Source organism: Pipistrellus hanaki (genome assembly GCF_964339955.1).
Source record: "Pipistrellus hanaki genome assembly, chromosome: 6".
NCBI classification, from domain to species: Eukaryota; Metazoa; Chordata; class Mammalia; order Chiroptera; family Vespertilionidae; genus Pipistrellus; species Pipistrellus hanaki.
The window spans coordinates 69832799-69842638 of record NC_140508.1 but is presented as its reverse complement, the minus strand read 5'-3'; the positions used below and the strand labels follow the sequence as shown (position 1 = coordinate 69842638).

Genomic DNA, 9840 nt, shown 5'->3' with positions numbered 1-9840 from the left:
AGTGCCCAAGGCTGATTGCAACGAAGAACCATGGGCATAGGAGAGGCTAAAAAAAAGCCTCTGGGTGTCCTTCTAACTAGCCTGACCAGTTCCTAAAAGGAAATCACCGTGAACATCACACTGACCCCATGGGGAGTGTCAGCCAGGGCAGCCCCTTTGCCAAGTCTCCCCAGCGTTTGCCGGTGTCCCTGCTCATCCACTAGCAGGGCTGCTCCAGGACCTTGGGGCCGGCAGCCCAGGGACCAATGCTAAATGCAAATCAGGAATTCCAAGAAAAGCTGCTTATGTAATCTGGCATGAGGTCCAGAGAAACAGCAGCCCAAACCTAGCCAGTGTGTACTATGGACTATTTTCCCTTCCCTTTCCTTCCTCGGGGACTGAAGGTCATGGCAGCAACTGGACAAGTGACACACGGAAGCAGTCACATCCTTGACACATCATTTCTGGGTCTAATTTTAAAAGAACTCAGAGCTAAGGAGTACAGAAACCCATCCTATAGAATGACATTCTTTTTGCTCTATTTCTCCAAATGTGCTTGTTTGCTTATAATCACGGTCTCCTTTCCTTAGCATCAGACTAAACTTAATTGTTTTGATTTGTAAAATTCAATAACAAATGCTGATTTTTAATAATTAGATATCAAGGAATTTAAGTGGCAATGAAGTGACACTTTTGAGTCTGAACAGGAAGAAAAAACCTGTTAATACTCAGGAGGCCGGGTATTGACCAGCAGAGTATTACAATCTGGTTCATGAAGCAACCCTGCCTAGAAAGCTGCCTCTCTCTTGGCCAAGGGTCTGACTTGCACTCGTTCACTGGTGGACACTGGGAAATGCAAAACGATCTAGAAAAACAACAAACGCAGGCTTCCAGGAACACCGAAGGGCACTTGCGTACCGGATTCCTGCCCACGGGAAGAAAATGGCTTCTCACAGGATTAACAATGTACTAGTCCGAGGCGAGGGGAAAGGACACATGCTAGCTGACGGCTTAGGATTCTGGTGAAAACACACTCCTCATTACCTGTTACAGACGTGTTACCTCCTCCCTCCCAGCTCCATTTCCCACCTGAGGCCCAGGGGTCACGGCAGAATGGACACCGGGAAGGCCCAGGACAGGCAGGGTGTGTTCTTTAACAGAAAGAATCCCAATCGGTCTGTGAATATAATCATTTATTTGTCTTTACAGTGATGATGGAAGAATGTACAGATGTCCTCTTTCAATAAAGTATAAAAATCTGCTTATATACAGTGAAGTCACAATAATCTTGAATTGGGAAATTTATTTGGTACTCATTCATATTCAAACTGGGGCAGACAGATAGTTCTCATAAGTGCTACATTTCCAGTAGATTGCACCTGGCATCCAAAGCTCAGCTTCTTCCTGCTTGATATTACAAAAGACTAATTTTAAGTCCTAGGACTCAAAATAAACATCATTTTTTCGAATAATAGATATATACATCAAAAATACATCTAAAAAGGCATTGGTTAGTGCTATTAGAAAGCTTTATGTGCTCGGGTACATTTGTTTTTTTCTTACAGGCAAAACCCAGTGGAAACGTTTTGGTTCAATTCTAGGAATTTGTTCTTGGGGAACGTCAGCCAAAAGTCACCTGGAAGGAAAACAAAAAGCACGTCAGTCCGTCAATGATTTTGCAGATGCGGTCAGCAAAACTTAGGAGAGTAATGAGAGGCTAAATTTCCCTGAGCACCACATTTTTAAAGCCTCGATTAGCATTTCGTTGTGACGTGTTGTACATAACAAGTGCTCAACACGTCCCCTCATCTTTCAGGCCCAAAGAAAGGTCACTTCCTCAGGGAGGCCTGTGACCCTCACGTCACATTAGCCCTCCGCCGGCAGCTCTCACAGGATCTTTGTTTTCCTATGAAGCACATAACACAGCTGGTGATCGCAGTGATGTGAGCGTTCGTGTGCGATGGCTGCACGTAGGCTCTGTGAGCACGGGAACTGCGGCTGCGTCCCTCCCTGCGTCCCCAGGACCTGGTACTGAATACAAGGGTGACCGCAGGACGAGGTCACATCCCCAGACTGAAGGGTTCAAAGCCAACTTCAGGGCCACAACTGTGGGACTCACTCTGCTAGTTCCCTCCCGCCCGCCCCTCTTTTTCTCCCCCTCCTCAGTGCTGGCTTCAAAGGACACAAATAATCAGCTCTGAGTTGTGGAAGGTCACCCAAGGCCTGTGGAATAAAGCAGCAGAGTTGTTGGAAGCAAGAGGCCACAGAAGCCGAAACCAGTTTAGCTCAGTGGTATAGAGCACATGTGTCAAACACAAGGCCCACGGGCCAAATCCAGCCTGCCAGGCCTTGCAATGTGGCCCGCACCGCGCTGTCATCACTGCACTCCGCTGTCAGTTTATGACATTGTCAGTTTATGACTGTTCAGTAAACCATTCGGCCCGCGATTTAGGCTGGATTTTAGATTTTGGCCCCTTCTCTGATTGAGTTCGACACCCCTAGTATAGAGCATCGGTCTGCGGACTGAAAGGTCCCAGGTTCGATTCTGGTGAAGGGCATGTACATCGGTTGCAGGCACATCCCCGGTAGGGGGTGTGCAAGAGGCAGCTGGTTGATGTTTCTCTCTCATTGACGTTTCTAGCTCTCTATCTCTCTCCCTTCCTCTGTAAGAAATCAATAAAATATATATTTTTTTAATAATAAAATAAATAAATAAAAGAGGCCACAGGAGCACGCGGAGACCTGACTGTAATCATTTAAAAAGAACAGACACCCAATGGAACAAAGTCCATCAAACGATCATGTGAGATGAGGATGGGATCAAATCTGCACTTTTCAAAGCGAGGTGCAATGTCCTCATTCTCCCTGCATCGAACCTATGCTAAACAACATCTAGAAAGAGGGCGAGATTTTGCCTACGTTGCAGCCATAATTTTAAAGGGGAGACAAAGGACCCCAGAAAGCTATATGTGGCGATGACAGCCTCCTCCACCTCCTGTGGCCATGTCTCCCTCCCTGCAGAGTCCTGTTCTCGTTTCTAAGGGGCCTTGCAAGCTTCTCCCTTCATTTTAAGGAGGCGAGGCCCCCAGCCAGCGCTGCAGGGCTGTGCCTGCCCCCCACGATGAGAAGGAACGAGAGCTCAGCCAGGTGAAGGTGGAGCTTTTCATTCCCGGCTGCAGCGGCGGCGACAAAGGAAAGCAAGAGAACATCCCAAGTGCCAAGTCTCCCTCTCTCCCAGCGTCAGCACCTGACCGCATCCTTACGCTTCATCTCCACTGTCCATTTCAATGTCCATCTCTTCGGTGTCAGCAGCTCGGGACAAGATGTCTGCCATCAGGGCTTCCTCCAATTTCTTCCGCACTTGTTGTACTCGCTCTTCCTGTTTCCTTTCGAACAACCGAATCAGAAGACACGCGTCAGTGGGCAAGCAATGGAAATAGGGAGCTGCTGCTTAAGTTCATCTCTACTTCAGAATCATGAATGTCCCGGGAAAACACTGCAGAAGAGGCTTCTATACTACAGAGACGGTGAGCAGGGAGCCCTCACCCCACAGAACTCTGGGAGGGGTGGGTCTGTTTCAATGACCTTTGCTCTCACTTCCAGAATTTCCAATACGTGAAGATTGAAGTTATTCCTATAAAGGGTAATTATAAGTATCTCAGAAGCAGGGCTAGGATAGGAAGTAACATGCAAACTACAGAAGAAGAGAGACTTGTGTGATGTAGTGCTGAGCAAGTGGAAGGGGGGAGAGGGAGCTGCATTGGTTTGGCACTGTGGCTGTGAGGGAAGTGAAGGCAGCTGTCTACACACTCTCTACACTAGGGGTGTCGAACTCAATCAGAGAAGGGGCCAAAATCTAAAATCCAGCCTAAATCGCGGGCCGAATGGTTTACTGAACAGTCATAAACTGACAATGTCATAAACTGACAGCGGAGTGCAGTGATGACAGCGCGGTGCGGGCCACATTGCAAGGCCTAGCGGGCTGGATTTGGCCCGTGGGCCTTGTGTTTGACACATGTGCTCTACACCAAGGACAGAAATGAAGAGCCTTCAACTGTGACAAGCTGAGTGTGTCTAGAACAGTGGTCGGCAAACTCATTAGTCAACAGAGCCAAATATCAACAGTACAACGATTGAAATTTCTTTTGAGACCCGAAAACCAACTTCTGCACATGGGCCACGAAGTTTCAATAGCACTGTACATGAGCGCCCGCATGCGGTATTTTGTGGAAGAGCCACACTCAAGGGGCCGAAGAGCCACAGGTGGCTTGAGAGCCGCAGTTTGCCAACCACTGGTCTAGAACATGCCACAAGTCTCTGTGCCTTGGTGACTGCGGCCCTCCAAAGTGAGTTAATAACACAAGCCATAAAAATAGGGGGGAGGAGTTCTGAGCCATTAGGTGGAAAACAAAGCACTGAAAGAAAGGCTATTGAATGGATTTTATCTCAAAAAGCAGAAAATTGAGAGTAGCTTCCTGACAGGCAATAAAGGGATTCCTAAAACAGTTCAAGCAAGCAAAGCGGTGTCACATCCAGGCCACGTGGGGAGGCAAGGCTTAAGAAACACAGGAAGAGGGAGAAAGCGGTACATTAGAGCGTTAGAATACACAGGTGGGAGGGGGAGCCTGACTAGAAACCAGAACCTGTGGCCTCCTGAGACCAGAGGAAAGCTGGTGAGGACGGATGTTGAGTGAGAGGAGAAGCCCACTGCCAAGAGGTGCAACAAGGAATACTGAAGACTCAAGAAAAGGACAGGACAGGACAGGACAGGAAAAGAAGAAAAAGAAAGGGAAAAGAATAGAAAAAGAAGGCTCCCATCAGTAACGGAGGAAGCAAACGCAGCACTGTGCACACCTGGGAAGTGTTCCGGAAGACAACGAGACTCCCTGATGTTCATCCTTGGGTGCCCAACCAGCTACCCATTCCAGCCCACGTCTCTCCGTCTCATGAGACTACCTCAAGGTGGTGAAGTTAACAGATGCTGTGTAGCCACAAAAACCTTATGTCATCTTTCTTAAACTCTGAAAACAGCACAAAGCATTGGAAGGTATAGAGCTACACTTTCTATATGAATTTCCAAAGAGAGGGGGGCTGTCGCTGAGTGGGTCAGAGCTGCCCAGCCTGTCAGACGTTCATGGAGGGCAGCCGGTCAAGAGGAGCAGTTTCTTTCTTCTATAGTCAGTCCTGCCGCAGGCTCAGTGACTCGAGGTCTATGACAAATGACCCATGGATCTCACTCCTAATAACAGAGTATGGGAATGTGCTCGGCTGCCCCCGAGTAATCCCATTAGGAAGACAAAGAAAGCGGGGTGAATGGTGCTGCTGCTGGAGAAGTCTATCTTAGACTCTAATATTCGCCATGGTTCTCTTTCCCCTGAGAATTACATCCCACATTTAATGAAAGCTGAAGTTAAAGCATTTGCCCACTGGGGTAGGGAGAATTCTAACACAGTCCCCAAGATGCCCCTGTCCCATCCTTGTGTAATTCCCTTCCTTTAGGGACAAGCAGACCTTGTGAATAGGATGGGATACACCACCATGATTATTTTACTAACCATGACCTTGGATTAATCCAAAGAGGTTATGGTACAGGGTCAGGCCTAATAAGAAGAGCTCTGCAAGGTGCTGGCCCTTCCTGAAAGAAGGTGGAGGGAACACGGAGGAACCAGGGGACAAGACGCCGCCATCAGCCTCTAACTGCTGAGAACCCGCCTTCCCCCCACCCCACCCCACCCCCACCCCATCCCACAGTCTACAAGAGAACAGGGGCCTCAGTCCTACAACTAAAGGAAATGAATTCTGAAACAACCATGGGGGCTTGAAAGGGGACTCGAACCTCCAGGAGGAAATGCAGTCCCGCACACACTTAGATTTCAGCCTTGTGAGACCCAGGCAGAGAATCCAGCCGTGCCTGGCCCAGACTCCCGACCTACAGAACGTGAGCTATAAATAGGCACTGTTTTAAGCTGCTAAGTTTATTATTTGTTACTTGGTATAAGAAACAAGTATACCTGTGGATGAAAATATTATCAAGGATGCTGCAAAACTATATACTGAATGTTGAGATCTTTAATAGAACGTTTAATATAAACAGAATATTGTCTGCACAATTGGAGAAAGGGCAACAATTCCAACTGCGGTAATTTATTTCGAATCTGTACTAATTCAACAAGAAACATTTGGTTAATAATCTCTGTTATGACAATTAAATCAAATGGGCAATTTGTCAGACAAGTTTGCCTTAGAAGGCAATCATGCCGATTTGGCTCTGAGATGTTTCCTTCACTATCAAAAGATCTGGTGTTGAAGCCATCAGCATTCCCAGGGGATTGCTCAGACAGCCTCAGTCAACACTCCTAACTAACTGCTGAAATCCTGCCGATTCTCATTCCAAGACAGAAAACAACTTGCCTCCTAACTAATTTCCTTCCTTAAGGGTAAGAATAACCCAAAAAGCAAGTTGATGCCTCTCCTTGATTTTACATTTTGTTTTCCTTAAAAAACAACAGATCATCAAATCTATGTGAGCAAGGCATCTGAATGATACATCTCTGAACCGCTCTACAGCTCTGTAAACCCAGAAAGGTGTAAACCCAATTATAGACCTGGCTAGCCTCATGATTTAAAAAACCCTCTCATGACAACTTTTAGGGATTTAGAAAAAAAAAATACAGATGTAAAACATATTTGTAAATTATACGATTCCAAAGTGCCACCTGCTGGTTTTGTCTAGAAATACTCCTCAGTAAAGCTTTCTCATGTACATCCAGAAGATGGAAACAGGGAGCCACATCCCACTGTCCTATTTAGACAGAAACACAGTGCTCCACACTATCATTATAAAGGAATGGCACCAAAGTTCACAAGTCCTTTATCAGAGTGTCTGTGAGGTCTGCAATATTTTGCTTCTCCTGAACAATAGTTTGCTTATACTTCCTGGGCATTATCAACTTTATCAACTAAAGTTGTATGCTTTCCTTTCACTATTAGCTGCTAGAAACCTGAGTCCCAGCCCAGCCTCAGAAAAAAAAGTAAAAGACATTAATAGATGCAGCTTGTACCCTCTATTCCACTGCTTTACCCTTTGTGTCACCTTTCACATTTGCTTCTCATTGGACTTTAGAGTGAGTGTGTGTGTGTGTGTGTGTGTGTGTCTCTCTCTCTCTCTCTCTCTCTCTCTCTCTCTCTCTGGAGCCACCTTAAATCTTTCTTTAAAACAAGCTGAAGAAGTGATAAGTAAATATCTAAACTGAAATAAACATAATCAAGATAAGCAAATTAACTTTGAAAACACAAGGAGCATGGCTATATTCTGCTTTGAAGAGAGACTGCTTTGCAGACAAAACAATGCAGGAAGCAATCACAAAAGGCAAAACCAGTGAAAGGAAGAACCCCAGACTACAAAAGTCACTAGAGAAAGGATGGGCAGAGAGGGCAATGACCTGTCCTTTGGACATGATTTGCAATGACACCCTTATCCACACCCTTCTACTCCTTTCACGCATGTTTCAAATGTCCTGCATCACCTCCCATTGGTTTCACAAAAGCTCTATAAATATACACACATACTAGTAACTTTCTGATTGACTCATCACTTACCAGATGTAAAAAACAAGGTTTTGAAGTCAAACTGCCTTACCTAATGTCTTCGTCTGTGACAATGAAAGCTTTGCAGAGGGGTTGAGATGTGTTGAGCCAAACAGCGGGGTTCTTTTCCACAGCAGGGGAGACTTGCCCTGTGATTGGAGCAGAGCTTGTGTGCAAAGCACTGGCAACAGCAGATAAAAGGGTCTCGTCATTACTACCTGGACCAACTCCTGCAATCAGAAAAATGGACTTGTTAAGGGAAATTTCTACATGTGCTTGGCAAAGCTATATCACCTAAAACAACCACTATTTTTATATTCATTTGGAATTATATATATATATATATATATATATATATATATATATATATATATAATTTTTTTTTGGGGGGGGGTCATATACTAAGCTGATATAAGCCAAAGCAGCAAAGGATTAGATAATATCTACTTAATAGTTATTATACACCGATGAATTAAATAGTAACAAAATAGCTGAGCAATTCAATAAAACTTTAACATAATTTTAACCCTTTGCACTCCGCTGTCCCCTCTCAGGGGACATCGGAATTCTAGCATATCACTCAGATGTCCCCTCTCAGGGGACATTGCAGTTTATTAGTGATTATGGGGAATTGAGTTAATTCAACGCACGTTTCGCAAAGTAGTGTCGAGTAGCTGGTAGCCAATGTCCAGAATGGTTCGGAGTAGCTGGTAGCCAATGTCCAGAATGGTTCAGAGTGCAAAGGGTTAAAATACATTTTCCAAAAATTTTCCTCAACTTTTTAAAAGTTGGCTACATTTCCTCAAGCTAGGTCAATTATTATAATGATCTAAGTCCCTTCTGAAGACATATTATACTCAAATATCTCCCTTAATATTTTCCTAAATTATTCCTGGAATAGCTTTCTCTTGTAGCTTTTATCATTAATTTCCAGCAATGTCTTGACATTTACATTTCTTGTTTGAAGACTTCAAAGGAAAAGCCAATGCAAGCATGCTGTGCCTATAGCTCTACCAGATTTTTTTAAATACTTTACAAAATATCCAAGTTCATAGATTTACCTTCTAATTGCACAGTTTGACTACTTTTAGGAGACTGGCTCCTATGGCCACATTCAGATGCATTGCTTAAAGTCAAAAATTTGTTAAAGCAACAATCCCCAAGAGTAGATAGGAATGAGACAATATTCTAACCAAAGAATTTGAGTATTTTTAAGCAATCCCCAATACATGAAGATTTAGAAGCTGGAGTTCTCGTACTTGGAAAAGGATCTTGGAACTGGGAAGCAACATGATACGGCAGGCACCTAGCAGCTGAGCCTCCACCCGACCCCACCCCACGTGCTGCTGCTGCTGCAGGACTGAGGTGCAGGGTTCCCACCGCTGTGCGTGCAGCAGCAGTTTGTGGAGGGAGAGGCAGGGGGAGAGCTGGTGGCTCTTCCTTCCGTAACAGAAAGAAAGAGCAGGTGCTGGGCGGGGCCAGATGCTGCTCTGAGCAGGAAGCCTGGGAAAGTCTGCCACTCAGCCCTGACCGGTTTGGCTCAGTGGATGGAGCATCGGCCTATAAACTGAAGGGTCCTGGGTTCAATTCTGGTCAGGGGCATGTGCCTTGGTTGCGGATGCATCCCCAGTGGGGGATGTGCAAGGGGTGGCTGATTGGTGTTTCTCTCTCATCGATGTTTCTAACCCTCTGTCCCTCTCCCTTCCTCTCTGTGAAAAATCAATACTGCCACTCAGTGCATTTGGTTCCAGAAGCAGCACATGAGTTCACTTATATGAGAAACCTAACTGAAAGCCCACATTCTTACACAGAAAAAGTGTCTTAGGTAATGCGCTGCCCTGAGCATCCCTGCAAAATACAAGTGCTTCATGTACATTTCCCCCTGGGTTTCTACGAGGTCCCTCAGCCAGCAGGGCACACCATCCCTCCACCCTCTGACTCTGCAGCCCGCAGAGACGCACACCGTGGGCATGCCAGGGAGCTGAGGCAATACCTTGAAGGCCTTTGGGTAGCTCCATGGTTTTTATAATCTGTTCTGTTACATCTGACGCACTAAGTCCTTGTAGCCTCTTCTCCCAGAAAAGCTGTAAAGCAAAACGTCACTGTTAACAGACACGTTCTCGGGCAGAAGGGAGCGCGTCGATGCTGCTGAGTAACGAAAACGAAATCATTTCCGTCGTTTCCTCCTTTAAAACCCGCATTTTTCTTTACAAAAAGCTACATGGTATTCCAAACAGAAAGTACTTCAACACATTATAATTCTTTCAAATGGTG

At 45.5% G+C, this 9840-nt stretch overlaps 1 protein-coding gene across 3 annotated transcripts in view; it reads right to left on the bottom strand.

Annotated features, from left to right (window-relative positions):
* Positions 1–1154: 1154 nt before the first annotated feature.
* MBD2 (methyl-CpG binding domain protein 2) overlaps positions 1155–9840 on the bottom strand; it is a 51874-nt gene continuing 43188 nt past the window's right edge. For 2 of the 3 annotated variants that reach the window (XR_014795379.1, XM_084888368.1), the window contains 4 exons: positions 9560–9650; positions 7619–7796; positions 3243–3365; positions 1155–1615 (listed from right to left, as the gene is read on the bottom strand). Coding sequence is in view for 2 of the 3 variants with exons in the window: in XM_084888368.1 (XP_084744494.1) it covers positions 1612–1615; positions 3243–3365; positions 7619–7796; positions 9560–9650 (396 nt within the window). In the remaining variant the exon portion in view is untranslated. Of the gene's footprint in view, positions 1616–3226; positions 3366–7618; positions 7797–9559; positions 9651–9840 lie in introns of all 3 variants that reach the window. The other variant, XM_084888369.1, reaches the window with a different exon arrangement.